We start from the raw sequence: 22,975 nt of genomic DNA, 5'->3' as shown, positions 1-22,975 counted from the left end.
TTTCTAACTAAAAACAAGATCATTTTTAAAAGTTTATAAAGTCAACCAGTTCATGTGCATGCAAATAACTTTTTCTAGTATAAATTTGAAAGGATCTGACAAAGCAGACTGGGATTAGGAAAATGAGAGGATTTCTTAAATGTAGAAGGAAATAAGCATTATTTTACAATATTATAGAGAAATTTCTCAGCTTTAATTTATACTATGGGAATTATCAATAGATGTAACCCACATAAGCAAAAGCTCTTTGAGGCTTTCATTTTTTAAGAATATAAAGGGATTCTGAGACCATAACATTTGAGGACCATGGACATAAGGGCTTCTCCACTTACTAGAAAATTGGCCAAGAGTCCAGCAAATGGAAACATTGTGACTAATGACATTGTTTTTCATTCTAAACAGCCTATATGAAAGACCATTTATTAGTTAAAACAGCATCTAATAACTTTATCACTTAAAATTTTTAAATTTCAGATCAAAAATTAATATAAATTCTTTGAGATTATATCTTAGGTTTTCAATTATGACTTAAAGGGAAAAAAATTTTAAACCAGTTTTCATTTTATCAGAAATGACATTGATCAGAATCAGTATTAGGATAAAAGAGGAACATAAAGTTTTTTGAGGGCCTGTTTTGAATGCCTAAGTCCTTCATATATATGATTTCATTTGACGTATTCTACCTAGGAAGTAGGAAATGTCCTCACTTTGCATGTATGAAAGTGAAAACTTTAGAAAGGCTAAAAGCAGCTTGTCCCAGGTCACAGAGCTAGTAAATCGCAGAATAAGAATTCAAAGGTGGGCCAGGCACAGGCCCAGGCCTGTAATCCTAGCACTCTGGGATGCCGAGGTGGGAGGGATCACTTGAGGCCAGAAGTTCAAGACCAGCCTGAGCAAGAGCCAGACACCGTCTCTACAAAAAATAGAAAACATTAGCCTGGCATGATGGCATGTGACTATAGTCCCAGCTACTAGGGAGGCTGAGGCAGGAGAATCACTTGAGCCCAGGAGTTTGAGGTTGGTGTGAGCTGTGATGACGCCACTGCACTCTAGCCAGGGCGACAGAAAAAAGAAAAGAAAAAATTCAAAGGTGGGTTTTCTGATGTGGCTTTCCAGATCACAACCGGTGTTCTTTACATTTGCACAGCAGAGCCTCTGTGATGTCATGTCAGTATCAGATTCCATTAGTTTATAAAACAAACAAATTACATAATGTCATCAAATTCACTGTGTCTAGGATAAGATAAAAAGAATCTGATAAACCTAGCTGGAATTCCTGATTGGAACTTAAATCTAAAAGAAAATCATCATTATAAAATGTGGAGGAGAAAAATATTTTTTCAAGGTTTTTCCATTTCATCCTCTTATTTTAAAATAGAAACAACATAGCATATTTGCTTATTTTAAATCTTTGGATACTTGAACATAGCAGTAATATTTTTATTGCTTTTTTTTTTTTTTTTTTTTTGAGACAGAGTCTTACTCTGTTGCCCAGGCTAGAGTGTTGTGGCATCAGCCTAGCTCACAGCAACCTCAAACTCCTGGGCTTAAGCAATCCTTCTGCCTCAGCCTCCCGAGTAGCTGAGACTACAGGCATGTGCCCAGGTAATTTTTTCTATATATATTTTTAGCTGTCCATATAATTTCTTTCTATTTTTAATAGAGACGAGGTCTCACTCTTGCTCAGGCTGGTCTCAAACTCCTGAGCTCAATCTGCCCGCCTCGGCCTCCCAGAGTGCTAGGATTACAGGCTTGAGCCACCGTGCCTGGCCTTATTGCTTCTTTAAAAATCAGCTAGCTTGGAAACAGGTCAGTTAAAACGTGTGGCTACTTCAGAAAGAAACTCATTGGCTTTCCCAGGACTCAGACCGTCAGGTGAGTGCTGGCTCCTCCCCCGGGTGCTGGCTGCTAACGCACCTGTGTGCTCTGTTGGCTTAGGTGGCAGAGGAGCTGGGGCATCGCCCATCGCTGTAGCCAGCTGCACAGTTTAGGCCGATTAGCACAGCAGAACTTGGAAACACTTAAAAAAGCAAAAGGTAAACATTTTCCACTTTCTTTTAAAATATCACCTAGCTGCTATACACATAAATTGTAGTAGAAAACTGAGAGACTTTATCACGGCAGAATTTTTAAGTCTGTTCCTCTGAATAAAGCAACAACATAAAATTAGCCTTTAAGCTTCTATTGAATTTATCCTGAGTTTATACCCCAAAGTTAAGTAATTATCTGCACGATCCTGGAAGAATGAAGCATCTCTGGACCATGACCAAAGGGTTTGTGCTCTATTATCAGGATGCACAGTCCTGTTCACAGACCGTTCTGGCGTGAGTGCGGTGGGCCATGTGATGCTGGGAACGATGGATGTCCATCACCACTGGGTGAAGGTGAGAAGGAGCTTGAGCACTAAACAAGCTCTTTCATTTGTCATTCATATGCTTTCGTTTCAAACAATGCTATCATGTCATTGAACTAAAAATTTACATCCTTGCTTCGGCTGTTTTCAAGTAAGATGCTTAATATCATGTAGTTAAAATATTAAAAGGAAAGACTGATTTTTAAGGCAGTTTTTATCTGATAACGTAACAGTCTTTTCTGAAGCACAGCCTAAGAGCCTGTATTCTGTTGTTTTGTTTTCCTTATCTTTAACAGATTTATTAAGGTATAACTGATACTTAATAAACTACACATAATAGGGTGCATAATTTGGTAGATGTTGACATACATATATGCCTGTGAAACCATTACCACAGCTGAGACAGTGAACATGTCCATCACCTGGGAGGGAGGGCTTACAAAGGGTCATCTGCTCATGGCTCCTTGTAAACCTTCCCTGTAATCCCACCACCCCCTCCCCAAGCAACCACTGGTCAGCTTTCTGTCACCCTAGATTAGTTTGCATTTTCTAGAATTTTATGTAAGTGGAATCATAGAGTATGCATACTTTTTTGTCTGATTTCCTTCACTCGCTTATTTTGATATCCATCCATGGTGTTGCAGGTATTAGAGTTTATTTCCTTTTTTGTTATGTAGTATTCCATTGTATAAATATACCACAGTTCGTTTATCCGTTCACACGTTGATGGACATTGGGTTGTGTCAGTTTTGGGCTATCACAAGCAAAGCTGCTATGAACATTTGTGTGCAAATATAGGGACATGTATTTCCTTTCTCTTGGGTAAAATACCTAGGATAGAATGCCTGGATCGTATGGTAGGGTTATCTTAACTTTTTAAAAAACTGCCAGCATTTATTATAGTCATCTTTTTACTTTTAGCCATTCTAATAGGTATGTAGTACTATCTCACTGTGGATTTAATTTGCATTTCTCTAGTGACAGATAATGGTGAGTATGTTTTCATGTGCTTATTTGCCATCCACATATCCTTCTGTGGTGAGGTATTTGTTCAAATAAAATATTTGGTAGAAAATATTTGCAAACTACATATCTGACAGACTTTGTATCTAGAATATATAAAGAACTCTCAAAATTCATTAGTAAAAAAATCCAACTAAAAAAGGGCAAGAAACATGAAAAAACATGTCACCAAAGAGGATATACAGATGACACACATAAGCACATGAAAAGATGTTCACCATTAGCCATCAGGGAAATATAATTTAAAACTACGATGAGATATCAGTACATACTTATCAGAATGGCTAAAATAAAAAATAGCCACACCAGGCCGGGCGTGGTGGCTCACGCCTGTAATCCTAGCACTCTGGGAGGCCGAGTCGGGAGGGTCGCTCGAGTTAGGGAGTTTGAGACCAGCCTGAGCAAGAGTGAAACCCCGTCTCTACTATAAATAGAAAGAAATGATTTGGACAGCTAAAAAATATATATATATAGAAAAAATTAGCCGGGCATGGTGGCAGATGCCTTTAGTCCCAGCTAAGGCAATAGGATCGCTTGAGCCCAGGAGTTTGAGGTTGCTGACGCCATGGCACTCACCCTAGCCCGGGCAATAAAGCGGCACTCTGCCTCAAAAATAAATAAATAAAAAATAGCCACAGCAGCAAATGCTGGTGAGGATGCAGAAAAACTGGATCACTCATCCATTGCTGACAGGAATGTGAAATGGTACAGGCATTCTGGAAAGAGTGTAGCAGTTCTTACTCAAAGTTCTTACTAAACGTGCACTTACCATATGACCCAGCAGTTGCCCTGTTGAGTATTTATACAGAGAAATAAAAAATTATGTTCACACAAAAACCTGTGCATGAATGTTCATAGTAGCCAAAAACTGGGAAAAATCCTAATGTCCTTCAGTGTGTGAATAGTTTTAAAAAAATGTGGTACATCCATATCATAGAGTCGTACTCAGCAATAAAAAGAAATGAACTACTGATGCATGCAGCAGCTTGGATGGCTCTCGAGGGCATTGCACTGAGTGAGAAAAGTCAGCCTCAAAAGTTTACATACTGTATGAGTCCATTCATATAACATCCTTGGAATAACAAAATTATAGAAAGGGAGAACAGGTCAGTGGTTGCCAGGAGTTGAGGAGTAGGGGAGCAGAAGGTGTCAGCAGCTACAAAAGGGATCCCTGTGATGGAACTCCTCTGTGTCTTGACTGTGGTGATGTCACACAGATCTACACATGTGGTGAAGTAGCATAAAATTAAACACACACACACAAATGAGTGCAAGTAAAACTGATGAAATCTGAGTAAGATTAATGAATTATATCGATGTCAGTTTCCTGGTGGTGATATTATACTGTATTTTCACAAGACGTTAACCATTGGGGAAACTGGGAGAAAGGTACATAAATCTACGATTATATCAAAATATACACATGAGCAACCTCATTGAGAGAAAAATTTAAAAAGTAAAATTGTTTTTTATAAAATGTAGATTATAAATAATATGTAGAATTTTTATATTGCTATTAATTTTATCATAGCAGAGTTTTTGGTGCCTTCCAATTCCTCTTAAAGTTGTGTAGAGCCCAGCTTTGGATGTAAAATCTCAGTCTTTAACAGTCCTTTCCTGACCTAGCTCCTACCTTCCCGTTCAGCCTGTCTCTTTCCACTCGCCCACAAGCAGGTCCACTCCAGCCACACCGAACTCCCTGTTGTTTTTGAACGTACTGTTTCTTTTCATGCTTCCATGTTTGCATGTGCTCTTTTTTCTCCCCCTCAAAGATGCCCACATTCATCTTCCTTTTCTAAATCCTATGTACCTGTTAAGATTAGTCAAATTAGATTTCACTGGAACCTCCTCTCTGTATCCATTCACCTCGCTGTGGCACTCAGTACACTGAATTCAGATTTTTGTTTTGTCTCCTTACATCCCAACTGTGAGCCTCAGCCCAACAGAGACAAACTCTTACAATCTGTGCACTTTAGGCCGGGTGTGGTGGCTCACGCCTGTAATCCTAGCACTCTGGGAGGCCGAGGTGGGAGGATTGCTTGAGGTCAGGAGTTCTAGACCAGCCTGAGCAAGAGCTAGACCCCGTCTCTACTAAAAATAGAAAGAAATTATATGGACAGCTAAAAATATATATAGAAAAAATTAGCTGGGCATGGTGGCGCATGCCTGTAGTCCCAGCTACTCAGGAGGCTGAGGCAGGAGGATCGCTTGAGCACAGGAGTTTGAGGTTGCTATGAGCTAGGCTGATGCCACAGCACTCTAGCCTGGGCAACAGAGTGACAGTTTGTCTCAAAAAAAAAAAAAAAAAAAAATCCGTGCACTTCAAGTGCCCAGTTCAGTGCTTAAGTACATGGTAAGTGGTTGATAATATTTATTGCATTTAATTGAATTTAGTTGATTTAAAGTAAATTTTGAAGGAATAGACTTGGAGTTGAAATACATATACTTCAGTTCTAAAACTTTCTGTATTATACCACTTAATCATTCTAAGCTAATTTAAGACTCTTACCTAAATATTTAAATATTAGTAGTTAGGACTCATTTTTGTTTGGAATATATTTCTTTTTTTTTTTAATCTCTTCAATTCCTTTCTAAAAAACCCCCAAGATTTACAGTGGTTTGTTTTGAATATTAATATTTCTAGCATTACATTAAGCCTTTTTCTTTTCTTTTTTTTTTTTGAGAAGAGTCTCGCTTTGTTGCCCGGGCTAGAGTGAGTGCTGTAGCATCAGCCTAGCTCACAGCAACCTCAAACTCCTGGGCTTAAGCGATCCTACTGCCTCAGCCTCCCGAGCAGCTGGGACTACAGGCACACAACACCATGCCCGGCTAATTTTTTTTTTTATATATAGTTGTTAGTTGGCCAGGTAATTTCTTTCTATTTTTAGTAGAGACAGGGGTCTCCCTCTTGCTCAGGCTGGTCTCGAACTCCTGACCTTAAGCTATCCACCTGCCTCGGCCTCCCAGAGTGCTAGGATTACAGGCATGAGCCACCGCGCCCGTCCTTCAGCCTTTTTCTTAACACTTACTTGAACTTACCTTCTGGGAAAATAATTTTCTTGCTAAAATTTCTCAATACCATTTATTGGACTCCTAAAATTGAATTATTAACATAACATAAAACTAAATGTTACTGTTTCTTTCCTTTTTTTAAATACTATAGCTTTTTGAAAGATTGCCAAGTTATTTTGACCTTCAGAGGAGGCTGATGCTTTTAGAAGACCAAATAAGCTATCTTTTAGGTGGCATACAAGTTGTTTATATCGACGAATTACAGCCAGTATTGACACTTGAAGAATATTACTCTCTTCTTGATGTGTTCCATAATAGGATACTGAAAAATAGAATACCTTTTCACCCTCAAAGTCTGCGTGGTTTACAAATGATCCTTAACAGGTAAATATCTAAAACAGAAAGATTACTTTTATTCTTTCCCTTAAGGGGGTTGTGTGTGTGAGTGCATTAAATTGTTTTGTAGTTCAGTGTATGATTCTTAGGAATTAAAAAAAGCAATGTCACTACTTATGTTAGCCACTCTCTTCTACACATTAGAAAAGCCAACATGAGAGGGTTGAAGGGTTGAATCTCAAGAACATTCTTTGAATATATTGCCACTTGCTGGGTACAGTCAATCCTATGGAAAACCTTATAGGATTAAACCAATATTAAACCAGTAGCCAACATTTTTTGTGCATGTACTTGCTATTTGCTGTGAAGCACCCACTGTGCTGGGTGCTTACATGCATTCTCTTTAGCTTTCACAACCTCACCATCAAGTAGGTCACTACCGACATCGAACAAATAAGGAGGGTCACCAGGCTCAGAAGTATGTAATCATCCTCATAAAATGTGTCTTTGGGCTGTAAGTCAATGTTACTATACACATAAGGTGGATTTTCCTGGTGACTCCTTTTTAGATTCTTGAAGACTAGTAAAACATTTCTCTGGTGGGGGAGTAGATGGGGTCAATAATTTTTCCTCTATGTATGTTTCCTTTCAGTGACAGATATGCTCCAAGCTTGCATGAACTCGGGCATTTTAATGTCCCAATACTCTGTGATCTAGCAAATCTCCAATGGTTTATTCTCACCAAAGCTCAGCAGGCAAGAGAAAACATGAAAAGAAAGGAAGAGTAAGTACCATTAGCCCTCTGTAAAGTCGTATCATTCAATCTAACTTTTAAAAAATCAGGTATTTGGAATTCATAAATATGGGACCTTAAAACTCTAATAAACTTAGGAAATTGACTAATTCGTGGATATTCCATATTTATTTATTCCCCATCTGCAAAAGATTAGATGTGGCTGTTTTATAAGTATAATAACCTAAATTACATTGCCACCGTTTGCCTCAATTTGAGAAGTAGGGCTTGTTAACATGAAATTCAACTCAGGAACAGAATGAAAAGTAAAAACATCAGAAAGAAATTCTCCAGATGGAAAAGATTGCTAACAACAACAACAACAAAATCTTCATTGTTTAAAATTTTTTTAACCATTGATAGAAAGAAAACTTTATCTGCATTTTAATGAAATTGAGAAAAATTTGTAAAACAAAAAATTGTTTTAGTTCATAAACAGTCCTATTTCTATGTTGTTTATATATTTGAAGAAGTCATATTATAGCCAATACTTTCCTGTTTTGTAGGCGGTGAGATACTGCTCAATAATGTTTTATGCATCTCCTGTGGAGAAAGGAGGTATTACATTCAAAAAATGGTTATTTTTCTAAAGATCTTGCCAGAAGGTTTGGTTACCAAGCATTTGTTCGTTCATTCATTTATTTAGCCACCATTTACTGTGACTGTCGTATGCCCAAAGCTGTGATAGGTGCCACTGCTAGCTGAAGTCCTGGTCCCTACCCTCCTGGAATTTGTTTCTAGTAGGAGACCTGAGTGCTATGCATAAGTTGAGCAGGAAGACGCTCAGGGAACATGAGGAGCAGGGAAGGCTGTAGCAGAGGAGCAGGGAGAAAGCTGAAGGGAAGGGCTTTGCACATGTCTGGGGACAGTAGTTTCAAGGAGGAGAGGAGAACAGGGACATGGCAGCTGGGTGTTCAGCAGGGTGCTGGTGGAAGCAGTTCTGCCTAACTGCCCCTTCAAGGCTCAGTCCCCACAAAGTGCTCATTTAAAAAGCCAGGGATATAAAATAGAACAGCTAGCAGCTGTCCATTTAAGAAGAGACAATGGGATCGTTTTATTTATAAAATAAATGAAGGAGCTGCATCTCTTTGTTTTGCTTGTGGAATTGGTAACAACTCTGTTGGCCAGACCCTATGATAGTGTTATGGACCAGAGCGAGAAAGTCAACCACAAGAGACTGATTGAAATTTAGTGAGTCTTTATTAGCTGGCCAGCAGCATGCTCTCCGGCAGGGAATCCCACCGAGCTCGGAGGGTGGCCCTGAGCACGGGTTTTGTGACAACTTATATACCTTCACCATTGCACTAGATGGAACATTAAACATACATACCTTGGGACACCTTAGGCAACAATTTCCAGCTTCAAGGTTATAAGATCATCTAAAGACCCTCCAGTCCTATCTGATTATTTTAAACAATCGAGTAAAAAGCAGGCAGGTTCACAGAAGCACATAGCATCAGTTAGAACAAAGTACATTTTCCTACAACCTAAATAAGCATTGTAAAATTTAACATCATGTAGCTGGGCAGTATTGGGAGTTTTTTTGGGTTTTTTGTTTGTTTGTTTGTTTTTGACAGAGTCTCACTCTGTTGCCCAGGCTAGGGTGCCATGGTGTCAGCCTAGCTCACAGCAACCTCAAACTCTTGGACTCAAGTAATCCTCCTGCCTCAGCCTCCTGGGTAGCTGGGACTACAGGCATGTGCTGGCTAATTTTTTTCTATATATTTTTAGTTGTCCAAATAATTTCTTTCTATCTTTAGTAGAGATGGGGTCTCGCTCTTGCTCAGGCTGGTCTTGAACTCTCTACCTCGAGCGATTCTCCCACCTTAGCCTCCCAGAGTGCGACTTCTTGATTGGTCGCTAAACATTTGTTTGTGGTATTACTTTTCTAAAGTGTAAGTCTGCTCTAATCTCTTGGGAGCAATTCCAGCCAACTTGTCATTTTTAGGACTGATTATTTTGTCTGTTGTACCATAGCTGCTGCTTTTCTCTATGGCCATTTTATAGCTTTGGAATAATGCTACTAGATTGTGAGGAAGGAAAATTAAAAAATAAAATCCAAATAGGTTGATTTTTGAAAGTTCCCTCTTACCAGTTACTCAGATAAAAACCCTGAGTCATCCTGGTGGTTCTCCCAACTTCCTCACTCGTCCTCTCCACCCCACCTTCAGAGGAGACCCAGAGCGAGCCATTTCTCCTTTCCTTTTCTGCCACACCTAGTCTAGGCCCCCATCATTTTGTAATGGCCTCCTATCTGGTCTGCAAGCTTCCGTGCTGTCCCTTCCACCCACCCCCTGTCAGTGTTCCTCAGAGCAGCTGGAGTGGGAACACAGTCCGGGTTGTCACCGCCTGCGTGTGCCTGTGCCTGCAGTGTCCTCTGCGGGGCTCCTGGCTCTCTCCCCTTACTTGTTTCGCTCCAGCCCCATTTGCCTTTTTATCCTCCTTGAGCGCCCTCAGCACGTGTAGTTCCTGGACCTGTGTGCTAACCCCCCACCAACACTTCCTCAGGGCCCTGCTCACATTCGCCTGCCCTGGCCGCACTGCGTAGCGTGGAGCCCGCCCTCCACTGCTCTCTCCTGTCCATCTCGCCGGCCCTTAGCATCGTCCACCTCAGCAAACTCTCTTTCCTTATTTATTCTCTGTCTCTCCCTCCGAACAGAAGGTGAGCTCCACGAGGGCAGAGGCTGGTCTGTCTTGTTCCCTCCAGTGCGGGCTGGGATCAGTGCCAGGCACACAGGGGGTGCTTAGGAAATACCCCCGACTGACTGTCAACTTTGGCTTTGGCTTGCTTCCTCAGCCCCCCTGGCCCTCATCCCTATACTTATCCCCCCAGAGAAGGAAAACACTTGCTGCTGGTCCCCACATACCTTTGCACTTGGCCATGGCCTTTGCCCCCCTGAAAGCCTCTGACTCTGGGCCCAACAGCCTTTGCCCTCGTTCCTTTCCTTTGCTCTGTTCTCCCTCCCCTAAGGATCTACTTCCTTGTATTTGGCAGGTGGTGATTAAGACTACCTTCTTTCCTTACATGAAGTGTGCTCTTGGAGAGTGGTTTTCAGACGCTTTTTAACTGCATATCTCTTTATAAAGTGTACTCTTAAGTAGAAACCCAATGTATTTTAAAAAGACAAAAGCTCGTAGCTGCTCTAGTTCAAGAAGAAAGAAACTAGAGGCTACCTGTACCCATAGGGCCCTCTGAGTACCTCTGCAGGCCCCTCGGCTTGATGAACAGTTTAAAAAACACTATTCTAAGCTAATATCCGGGTCCTGTCTTTATAGAACATGACGATCTCAAGACTGCAGGTAGCTCCTGTCTCCTAACGCTGCCTGGCTGACACGTGCAGTGTGTGCTGTCTGGGGCACACCCACTCCTTTGGAGGCTGGTGATAGCCAGTGCACAGCTCTTACGCAGGGTGGTAATAACCCAGGTAACCTGCACCTAGACAATAAACAAGCTCTCCTAGCATGGCTTTCCTCACTTGATGTTTTTGTAGTATTAATAATTCACTCAGATGTTTCCTCTCACCTTATGACATATACGAGGGCTGTCTGGAAAGTATCCAGCCATGTAACTGTTCTTGTATTATTAACAGTGGCTTAAATCCAGCCATTGATATTTCAAATTTTAAAATCACTTAGATAAATTGGAAACAATAGAAATGTACAACAGGCTGGGCATGGTCACTCACCCCTGTAATCCTAGCACTCTGGGAGGCTGAGGCAGGAGGATTGCTTGAGCACAGGAGTTTGAGGTTGCTGTGAGCTAGGCTGACGCCACAGCACTCTAGCCCAGGCAACAGAGCAAAACTCTGTCTCAAAAAAAAAAAAAGAAAAAGAAATGTACAATAATAAAAGAATGGTTCAGTTATTTTGAGACTTGCATATAATGGAAGCAACTATTTAAAAGAATGTTCAGGCCAGGCGGGGTGGCTCACACCCATAATCCTAGCACTCTGGGAGGCCGAGGCAGGTGAATCATTTGAGCTCAGGAGTTCGAGACCAGCCTGAGCAAGAGCAAGACCCCGTCTCTACTAAAAATAGAAAGAAATTATATGGACAACTAAAAATATATATAGAAAAAATTAGCCTGGCATGGTGGCGCATACCTACAGTCCCAGCTACAGCGGAGGCTGAGGCAGAAGGATTGTTTGAGCCCAGGAGTTTGAGGTTGCTGTGAGCTAGGCTGACACCACGGCACTCACTCTAGCCCGGGCAACAGAGCGAGACTCTGTCTCAAAAAAAAAAGAATGTTCATTCATTCAACTAATGTTTATTGAGTACTTATGTGTCTAGCAAGCGCTGTAAAGTCTCTAGTGCTGATACAGTGCAAATAAGACATGGAACTCACATTCTGACATCAAAAGCAGAGTGGCTAAACTTTGTGTTAAAAAAAAACAAGGATAATTTTTGTTAAAGGAAAGGAGGGTCATTTCCCCTGGGAAATATCTGGCCAATATATTTCTTAGCATTAGGAAGAAAGGAACAGAACTTCCTACCAGCCACACTCACCAACCCTATATTCATAGACACTGTGTCATGATGTTTCTCTTGTGTGTACTCAGCTTTCCTTTTCTTTCTCTCCCTCTCTCTCTCTCTCTCTCCCCCTCCCCTTCTCCTTTTTTTTTTTTTTTTTTTTTTTTTGAGACAGAGTGTCACTCTTTTGCCCTGGCTAGAGGGCTGTGCTATCAGCCTAGCTCACAGCAACCTCAAACTCCTGGGCTCAAGCAATCCTCCTGCCTCAGCCTCCCGAGTAGCTGGGACTACAGGCATGCACCACCATGCCCGGCTAATTTTTTCTGTATATATTTTTAGTTGTCCATATAATTTCTTTCTTTGTTTTTTTTCTTTGTTTTTTTTTTTTTAGTGGAGACGGGGTCTCGCTCTTGCTCAGGCTGGTCTCTGTCTTTCTTGAGGTATGAAATTAAGGCCAAAAAACTATAAGAAAAAAAATTACAAGGAAAGACAAAATATAATTTTTAAGAAATAGTTTTTCAGTTGGTCTACTGCTGACTGCAGAAGCACCCAAGAAGGAGGAAAGGCTGTTACCTGTCGTTTTCCTGCTGAAGGGACATGCCTGGAGGGAACCTTGTCAGGGACTGCCTTCTCAGAACTTGATGCTCCTCCAAGATTGCACCCTTGAAGGACTGACAGGTTCTCCTGATTAGAAAGGCTGTGGCCTGGGGGTCTGGGAAACCCAGAGGCTTCCCTTAGAAGGAATGGGAATGCATGAGTCCTGCCCAGATTTGTATAAAGATGTGTTGTTGGAGAACTACACAGCAATGTGTTCACACTGCAAGGCTTTTCATTTCTAAGCCAGGTTGTTAATATCTTTTTTTTTGACAAGTGAAAAAGCTGTTTATGGAAAAAGATAGCTATACCCTGCTGTATCAATGGTAGTTTAGGGTTCTTCCTATCTAATCCTGGAGAGATTAGAAGCAGGCCCCACTGGAACATTCTCTGAACCATGACTGCTGTCTACTTTCTTGAATCTCTAAGCAACATTCTGCAGAGAAGTAATCTTATAGAAAAAGCTAACAGCATTACGAAAGTGATCTGGGCATTGTTAAAGGGATTCAGAAGTTACAGACCGGGATAACTAACTGCTATGACAATTTCTGTTTTTGAAGGTTTTTCTAGCTTATGGATATTTTGTGATACCTACTTTTCTCTTTTATGCAGAGTTTAAGGGTGATTAAATATAGGATATTTGGGTATTTTTAACCGATGGAATATTTAAATTAGACTGGTTTGGGACATTTAACCATGGCATTTTTGCTTTTCTCACCTTGTCAAATGGGCTTCCCAAGTAACATATATATTGGCCTAGTATAACTGTGAGGGTGTAACAAGGTGGATTCTCTTGAACACTTCTCTAGATGTGGGGCACTGAATCCACTTACCAAAGCACCATATTCATAAGCACTTGCCACAAGTGGGAGAGAGTATTTGAGACCTGATTCTGCCCTGGAGCTGTGTACTCTGTAGGCCTCAACTGAATTCCCTAATAGAACAAGAGATGTTGTAACCTCAGGCAAAGGAGAGGGAACAGAAAGGGGTGGAGACGGGCAGGAAAGTAACAATAAAGGGAACCTGTCCCCTGGTTTTGTTGTGGGCCTGGTGTTTATTTTGAGAATCTTTAGAAGTCAGTACAACCCACGGGTTAAGCTTTAAGTGGCTGCTAAAGCTAGGGTGTTTTTTGTTTTTATTTTTCCCCAAAATATTAAGGGGGTACACATGTTTTAGGTTACATGGATCACTTTTGTAATGCTTGAGTTCTAGCTATAGGTGTGCCTGTCACCCAAATAGTGTTCATAGTACCCATTAGTTAGTTTTTTCCCCTTCCCCCCTTCCCCCTCCCTCCTGGTAAAACCAAAAAACTTCTGCACAACTAAGGAAACAAACAGGACAAATAGACAGCCTACAGAATAGGAGAAAATATTCGCAAGAGACACATCCAATAAAGGGCTAATAACCAGAATTTACAAAGAACTCAAGCAAATCAGCAAGAAAAGACATAAGAAAAACACTGAAGCTAGCAGTTTTATATTCCTAGCTTTCTGTTTTCCTCAGTTGCTGATGCCTGCTAGGCGAGACAAGAGCTTTTTAAATTGTGGATTGTTATTTTTACCCCATTATTGCTAAAAAGATTGAACAAATGCTTTTAGAGATACACATGGCAGTAACTCGATAGGTTCTGCATCATAACTATCAGCATGTCTTATTTGGCCTTTGCCGGTGCCATTTTCAGTGTTGTGAATGGAAACTTACAGCCCTGATATTTAAGAATATATTTACATTGTATGTTCTTTTATTTATTATAGCTTATGGCAATATTATTTTTATTTTCAATATAATAGGTTAAAGGTTATTGAGAATGAGTTGATACAGGCTTCAACAAAGAAATTTTCCCTGGAGAAGTTATATAAGGAGCCCAGCATTTCTAGTATACAAATGGTGGATTGCTGTAAGAGACTTCTAGAACAATCACTGCCTTATCTACATGGGATGCACCTGTGCGTTTCACATTTTTACTCTGTTATGCAAGATGGAGACCTTTGTATTCCTTGGAATTGGAAGAGTGGAGAAGCCATTAAGTAACAGAAATCTGCTTTATTTTTTTAAAGAGATAAGAAAGAAACAGTTAACTTATTTAAATCCACAATTTGATATAACAGTATTATTTACATATTACAAGAACAAAGTTTCTAACTGCTGCTTTAAAAGTAGACATTTCTAGAACAATGAATTTCTGCTAGGAGACTTGTTTTAAAAGATTTTATCTCCTGATCTTATAGTGTTGATCGGCAAGACTAGGTAAAAAGATGTTAGAGTGAACATATTTTTAGTGATATGTAAATGAAGGACTTTACAAGAGTGATATATTTTTGTATGAGTGAATGGTGGTTTCGGGCTGGACAAGTTTGTGTGTGTCCATATAAACAGGCCCCGTGTCCAGAGTATAGCTCAGAAGTCATGGAGCTCATTTCTGCAGGACACGATACAACATGCATCTTTATAGTTACATCTCGTGTATATACACACACACATATTTTGCAGCCAGAAATGGACATTTGATGTCCAAAACCAATGATTGATAGGTAGCAAAAATTAGATAACCAAATTTTTCCTAAGAGACTAGAGGGGAAAAAAAGCAATTGAATATATGGTATTGACATTGTTATAAGCAGTCTGATAACCAGTTTATTAAAACATCTTCAGTGACAGAGAATTTAGTTTTAAACCCATAATTTCTCCCCTTTATTAAAGTACTATAACTGTTGGTAGCATGAAACCAACAGACAGGAAGTATTTTGAATCATTTAATGAGGTGACCCATTTGTTTTCATGGGCAGACACTATCTAGGAAAATTTTCCCAAAGAGCTCTAGAAAGTAGAGTCAAGTGTAAAATGGTTCAGACATTCAGAATTTCTGTCACCGCTGTCAACCCTTCCTGTTCCTACCCATGTTTGAAACGCTTTTGTTAGCTCTGGCCCAGGTAAGCCCTCTGAGTCACCTCTCATTCATAGCATACAGCTTAGCCCCACCGGGTTTATGGTGTCCCCAGAAGACTTGAGGGACCTGGTCTCTAGACTCGGTGCTTCTCTCTCTGCACATATACCCCAAGATTCCTTAGGATATATTTTTAACCAGATCCAAACCTCTGCAGCTCATTTCTCAGGAGGACAAAGTGAATCCTGATTTGGGATTCCATTTTTGTGACTCTTGTTGCTGAAGACATCAGGAATTTTTTTCTGAAGTGCATTAGAAAGTAAAGGAGATGTTACGATCAGTTTTGAAGTATGTTTTAAATTTATCTAAAATCCTGATTTAAGTTTAAATTCAAATGTGTGTTCAAAAGAAGTATTGATTTGTAATTATTATAGTTTGTGCATATCATCGCTTTTAACCTGTGCCTAACAACTATACTTAAATTTTGTTTTCTAGCGTAACATGTTACCTGTTAAGATTTTCCAGAGCCAAATAATGGGAGTGAAAAATTCCTTAAAGGTTATATAAGAAAATGTATTGGAAATGTATCAGGTTTGGATTATGCCATTTCTAAAATCAACTAGTATAGAATCCTCAGTAATATGTTTTCAATTGAATTTTGTCTACAAACTAATTGTTACATAATAAATAATACCTACATCAACCAGATAACTGTTTTTCCTTGTTATCCAATTATTAGTGGTTCTATAACTATTGCAGTGTAATAGGAAATTACAAAAAATTGTAATTTTTTGTATATGCCTGTTTGATTTCTTCTCCTAATCTAACATAAAAGGACCAGGCCCCTCTAACTATGTTTCTGCAAAGTCTTGGGAAGAAATGGTCTCCAAAGGGACCCCAGTTCCAGATCAGGCCAGGGCTGTCCCAAGGGAGAAACAGGACTTGAACTCACCTGGGGCCTGTGCCCTCCCCGCCCCCAGGCTGTCCGTTAGTTCTCAGCATTAACTAGTTCTTAGACAAAGCTACGTCTGTCCCCAGACCCTGCTTCTTCCATTCTCTCTTAAAGGCCTCCACCTCCAGGCAGCCTCCCTGAGCTAATGAGAGGGTAGTGGGCCTTGAGTGGGCAAGTGGGACAAGAGAGACCAGGGCCATGTCAGGGGCCAACTCACCTTTGGAATCTCTAAGGACTGAGTACTCATCCCAGACAGAGGTCCCTGGAGTGAGCCCCTCCAGTTCAGGTCACTGTTCCAGCATCCTGGTGCCTGCTTTCCCCATACTGACTCAGCCTCTGTCATGGAGGCTGCCCACCCCCAACCCCACATGCTCTGGAGGATTCTGTCCAGGCTTCCCTGGAGCGAGCAAAGCAGATCAGATCAGTCCCAGGGAGACGGATGGGCCCTGAAGGTCCAGGCTCCTTTATAGGGGACCATAGTCCTGGCAGCCTCCCGCCCCCAGGCCAGGGTGCAGGAGCCACAGATGCATCAGGTGAGGCCTGGCAGCTGGCTGACCACAGTGTCTGCCCTGTTCCAAGACCACCCCCCTACCTACACCACTTGGTCACAGACCCCAACCTTGGGCCCTCTGACATGGCAGGGTCACCATAGGTCCCATCCCATGGGTAAGAATTGGCACAAGCCCCAGGGAACCCCGACATGGCATCCCAGTGGCTCCACCTGCTAAGTTGCCCTGGGCAAGGCCCACCCCTCACTTCGCCTCAAGTTTCCCCACCTGTTAAATGAGGTACCGGGGCATGTTCTTGGACATTCTTCCTACCCTCAGCAGGTTCTGTCCCAGGAAGCCAGGGGCCTCCCATGGGTGCACCTTGGTCACCAGCCCAGGTACTTGTTCTTTAGCAGTTGGGCAAGGACAGGAGGAGGAGCTGGAGCAGCCAGTGCCCCAGACAAATCAGACCTAGGTGGGCACTGTGGGACCCCCTTCCTCCCCTGACGAGATTCAGACCACTGGGACTTAGGGATGCTATGTCGGAGGCTGTGGGAGGAAAGGAGGTGAAGGAATTGCCTGACCAGAAGCCTGAAATAAAGGCAGATCTGAACTGCCTAGCTGGGGGACATATGGCGATCTGGGAGTACAGCAAAGCATGCTCCAACCTCAGAGCCTAAGGGGTCTCATGCCTGAAAAGCCGCAAAGCGGCTTGACATGAAAACTTTCTCATGGCCGTCGAGGTAGATTGATTGCCATATGTCAACCCAGGAGAAGGGTCTTCAGGCTTCCATAGTTAGAACACTGGGCCAAGTTCCTTCTCTCCCTTTCTCTCCACAATGCCTCAGTTAATGTAAAACCAGTCTCCCAGTGGAAAGCCTATAGTTTCTTTGTTCCTTGATCAAATGGGTCACAGCTACTGAAGTTAGAAGATTGCTATTTATGTATGTAGCTTGAGCTTGGGATAAAATCAGTTTACCTTGATCAAAAGTGTTGTACCTACTGAAGAATTATGTGGTTTTCCCTTCTATAAAGGAGAAGGAAATTAGCTAGGATGCCTTGTGATTTTGGGGGGATCCCTGAGACCTTTGATCATTGTATCCCATGATTTTTTCACATGAGATCATTGTATTTTGCAGCGTGGCAAAGAGAATAAAAAGCAAGTGCTGTGTTTCAGTCATTGCCACCTAGCACCAAGAGTGCTGGTGGTCCCCTGATTTCCCTGCTGTTTTAAATACTGTTTCTGTGTCTGTGTTTCTGTTTCTTTCATCTCTTGCAGCACATTCTGCCAGGGGACCCTGTCTTTATCGGGGACATCACGAACCCCTGAAACTCCCCCAAGACTCTGCTCCTACAGCCTGGTTCTATTGGCCGCCCCCCACACTCGTGGGGACTTATTTGTGTGGAGCATCTTAGGGAGCTTTTCTTTCCTAAGCTGACAGATACTGCATATGGGGAGACTGAGGCCCAGAATCGGGAAGAGCCTTGTCCAAGGCCCTCTACCTGCTGCAGGCCGGAGAGATGAAGTTAGAATCCAGGTGTGCCAGGGCCTATGAGGGATCTGAGCAGGCAGGAGAGCCCCCAGTTGTAGGCAAGCCCACCACCAGGTCAGCACTAGGGGTAGGGTCACCACCAGGTGGCCCTTGGAGCAGTACTGCCCCATCTGGGAGGGTGGGTGGGTCATAGCCGGGAGACACAGGGACCCGGGATGGTGCCTGGATGGTCGGGTGCATCAGTCTTGGGCACGATGGTACAGCTACAGAACCGGTGTGCAGACCAGGTAGGGCTGGTGCCTGTCAGCTCTGCTCCCTCCTTCTCCCACGGGAAGCCTGGCAGCCTCAGCCCTCACCCTCCCTCCAGCCCGGCTGCTTGGGCGCCTCAGCCTCATTCTCTTGTTGCCGCAGCCGGGGCATGGGGTGCACAGGGACTGCTCAGGTGCCTACAGTGTCGTCTTGGAGTGGCATCCGCACACTTCTGCCCCAAAGTGCCCACCACAGACACTCATTTGGGGGAAACTGGCTCAGCACAGGGTGTGGCCCAAACTGGAGGGGCCATCAGATTTTCACCCTCCTAATCTTCGAGAGGTGGCTGGTTTTTCTTTTTCGTTTTCTCATTTGTCACTACCACAGGCACTGGCCTAGACCCAGCATCCACATGCATGAGCCAGAGACTTGCGGGTCAGCAGGTCAGGCACAGAGGCCTGGGGAAGGGAGGGCAGCGTGGTCAGGGACAGGGGCGAGGGACAACATATGTCCATACCCGCCCTCATACTGCGCTTTTGCCCCACCCAGAAATGCAGATTTTTAAACCTTGTGGTAAAATCCTTGGTGTTTTCCTTCTTGGTAACCCAGCAAACACTTAGGGAGCACCCACGTGTCCAGACCCTGCCCTGGGCACTGGGGACACCGCAGGGACCACATAGAAAGACGCTGCCTTTGAGGAGCTGACGTCACGGACACTGGGTATCATGTAGCCTCCCCTTGGTGTATTGGTTTCCTGCGCCTGAAATAAAGTGACTTAAAACAACAAAAATTTATTCCCTCACAGTTCTGGGGGCCGGCAGTCCGAAATCAGGGTGTGGCCAGGGCTCCGCTCCGTCCTGAAGCTCTAGGGGAGATGCCTTTGTTTGCTGCTTCTGGCTCCTGGTGGCTGTCAGCTTTCCTCGACGGGTAGCCACACCGCTCCAATCTCTGCCGCGGTTGTCACATTGCCTCCTCTCCTCTCGTGTCCCCTGTGTGTCTGTCTCGAGACTCTCTGTGCCTCTCACTTACAAGAACACTTGTGACTGTGAGTAGGACCCACCAGATAACCCAGGATCATTCTCTCCTCTCAAGAGCCTTAATTCAATCCCCTATGTTGCCGTATCAGGTAATATCCAAGGTTCCAGGGATCAGGACAGGAACATATCATTTGGGGGCCACCATTCAACCCACTACACTTGGTGACTTGGGATCACCCACTGCAAACCCGACTTGGATTCTGCCCCTGAATGACTTTGCAGAGAGGACCCGCCATCTGTGGGCATTGTGCCAAGTTCACCTAAGATCTTGGCAGGGCACAAGCTTTCTCTTCCTCTCTGAGCTTTATTTTGTATCCACTCACATCCCCAAAGTTAGGGTCCCGGTGGCTTACGGCCGCGACTTAGCCTGCCCTATCTGTTGGACATTTGGGTCGGCTCCAGCCCCTCACCTTTCTTCTCAGCCTGCTGTGAGCCCTTCTGCGGGCGTTCTCTTCTTTTCTCTTGCGGGGTTCCGGGACAGGGCAGCTGTGGGCCTTGCCTGTCGGATTCCCACTCACTGCCGTCCACTCCCGGCTCTGGGAGGATGACCGAATTCCTTTAGGCCCCCTCCTCCAGAGTGCCCGCCAGGCAGCCTTCTCAGCGGGGGCGCGGGCACTGCAGGAGCAGGGGCTCTCCTGCCGCTTGAGCTGCTGCTGCTGCGGCTGCTCACACGTGCGGGGGCGATGGGCACGGCCCAGGCACAGGGTCCTGGCCCTGCCTGGCGATCACCTTCGCGTGGCCCCCTCTGCACGAACACGGGGCAGCTCCAGTCCTCCTGCCCCGCTGTGCCCCACTTCCCACTGCTTGCCCTCAGCCCAGCCATCGGTGGCCTGCGCCCCGCGGGGGCCGGGTTGCTTCCTGCCTACCCAGTGACTGTGGACCAGCCAAGGCCGGGCAGCCCAGGGAGCCTCTCTGCCATCCTGTCATAAGGAACTCAACTCAATAGCAAAAAACAAAACAAAACAAACAAACAAACAAAAAAACAACCAAATAATCTGATTTTAAAATGGGCAAAAGACCTGAGTAGACGTTTCTCAAATAAAGACATACAAATGGCTGACAGATACATGAAAAATTGCTCAACATCACTAATCATCACAGAAATGCAAATCAAAGCCACAATGAGATATCACCTCACCCCAGTTAGAATGGCTATTCTCAAAAAGACAAAAAAATAACAAATGCTGATGTGGATATGAAGAAAGGAGAACTCATACACTGTTAGTGGCAATGTAAACTAGTACAGCCATTATGGTAAACATGATGGGGGTTCTTCAGAAAAGTAAAATAAAACTACCATATGATCCAGCAACCCCACTATCGGGTATATAGCCAAAGGAAATGAAATCAGTATGTCGAAGAAATGTCTATTAATCATAAAATGTAGGGTTCGTAGAGAAGATGAATATTTTAATACCTCATTGTAAAGCCAACACCTGTCTGACCACCACCGTAAGTCGAGAAATGGAACGTAGCCCAATTATGAGATGCTTCCCCACTTCCATGCCTTCCTGCCTCTTATGATAACCATTTCTTGCTTTTCTTTGTAGTTTTATTACCCATACATCTAATCCTAAATGACCTAGTAGAGTTTTGGCTCTTTTTGAGCTTTATTTAAATGGGTCATACTGTATGAATTTTTAAAAAAATCTTTCTCCTTTTTATGTTGCTAATATTCATCCATTTTGTTGCTCAAGTTCAGTCACATTCATTGCTGTGTAATATTTCATTGTGTTAATGTATCCCGATTTATCAATTTTTATTGTTGGTGAACATTTGCATCCAGTTTTAGGGTATTATAAATAATGAACATTCTTCATCTGTATCCTGGTGCACATGACTACAAATTTCTTTAGGAGCCATGAGTGGAATTGCTGGATTATAGGGTTTATGTATCTTCTAGATTATCAGATAAAGCCAGACTTTCAGTGGTTGGGAACACAACAAAGTGGTTATGCCCATTTATACTCCCACCTGAAGAGTATAAGAGTTTTCATCATAACACATGCTTACCAACATTTAAGATTGTAAGACTTCCCATGTTTTGCCAATCTGATGGATCTATGATGGTATCTCATTAAGGTTTTAGTTTACATGTCCCTGGTTACTAATGAGGTTAGGCACCTTTTTCTATTTATTGGGTATTTGAATATATTCTTTTGTGCTGCTCTTGTTCAAGTATTTTGGCAATTTTTATCTTACTGATTTGTAGGAGCTCTTTATATATACTGAATTTGAATTTTATGGCTAGCCTTGTCATTCTCTTTATGATAAACAAAAGTTGTCAAATTTAATGTAGTAAATTTATTAAGCTTTTCCTTAAAAATCACTATACTTTGTGCTGTTTAAGAAGTATATTCCTAGGCTGGGCGCGGTGGCTCACACCTGTAATCGTGGCACTCTGGGAGGCCGAGGTGGGAGGACCGTTTGAGCTCAGGAGTTCGAGACCAGCCTGAGCAAGAGCGAGACCCTGTCTCTACTGAAAAAAATAGAAAGAAATTAGCCGAACAACTTAAAATATATAGAAAAAATTAGCTGGGTATGGTGGTGCATGCCTGTAGTCCCAGCTACTTGGGAGCCTGAGGCAGGAGGATCGCCTGAGCCCAGGAGTTTGAGGTTGCTGTGAGCTAGGCTGACGCCACGGCACTCTAGCCAGGGGAACAGAATGAGACTCTGTCTCAAAAAAAAAAAAAAAGAAAAAGAAAAGAAATATTTTCCTGCCTCAAGCTCAGAACAATATTCTATATTATCTTCTGAAAGCTTAGTTTGCCTTTCACAATACAGGTGCATAATATACACTTTTCAGCATCCTTTTTTCCATATGTATATTCAGTTGTTTTAGCACAATTTATTGCAAAAATCATCCTTTTTCAGTACTCAGTGATGCACCTTCATTATAAATAGTGTCCTCATAGTGTCCTCTGTTTCTGGGCTCTTTATTTTTTTCCATTGGTCTATTTATCTAGTCTTTGTTTCAATACTACTTTCTAAATTACCACAGCTTTATAAAGGGAATTGATACTCGTAGAGCAAGTCCTCCCATCCTGTGCTTCTGCTTTAAGCCTGGCATATAACTTCTTGGCCTTTGCATTTTCATATATTTTACAAGATCATTTATTAAATGCTTCTCTACATCTGTTGAAATGATCACATTGCTTTTTCCTTTAATCTGTTAATGTAATCAGTTAAGTTAATTGATTTTCATATATTAAAACATATTTGCATTCCTGGGATAAACCCAACTTGGGCATGATGTATCATTTTCATATATTCTTTAATTTGTTTTGCTAG

The 22,975-nt window shown here is 42.5% G+C and overlaps 1 protein-coding gene across 3 annotated transcripts in view; it reads left to right on the top strand.

The window, feature by feature from the left end:
- Nucleotides 1–16,173, top strand: part of TCAIM (T cell activation inhibitor, mitochondrial) — a 48,253-nt gene extending 32,080 nt beyond the window's left edge. For 2 of the 3 annotated variants that reach the window (XM_045530407.1, XM_045530408.1), the window contains exons 7-11: nucleotides 1,939–2,036; nucleotides 2,293–2,384; nucleotides 6,540–6,772; nucleotides 7,377–7,508; nucleotides 14,372–16,173. In XM_045530407.1, the coding sequence (XP_045386363.1) occupies nucleotides 1,939–2,036; nucleotides 2,293–2,384; nucleotides 6,540–6,772; nucleotides 7,377–7,508; nucleotides 14,372–14,612 (796 nt within the window). In that variant the 3' untranslated portion in view covers nucleotides 14,613–16,173. Of the gene's footprint in view, nucleotides 1–1,938; nucleotides 2,037–2,292; nucleotides 2,385–6,539; nucleotides 6,773–7,376; nucleotides 7,509–8,023; nucleotides 8,076–14,371 lie in introns of all 3 variants that reach the window. The other variant, XM_045530410.1, reaches the window with a different exon arrangement.
- The last annotated feature ends 6,802 nt before the right edge of the window (nucleotides 16,174–22,975 follow it).

This window comes from Lemur catta, chromosome 18 (assembly GCF_020740605.2).
Source record: "Lemur catta isolate mLemCat1 chromosome 18, mLemCat1.pri, whole genome shotgun sequence".
In the NCBI taxonomy this organism is placed as follows: domain Eukaryota; kingdom Metazoa; phylum Chordata; class Mammalia; order Primates; family Lemuridae; genus Lemur; species Lemur catta.
The sequence above is the reverse complement of the archived record's forward strand: the minus strand, read 5'-3'. Positions and strand labels throughout refer to the sequence as shown.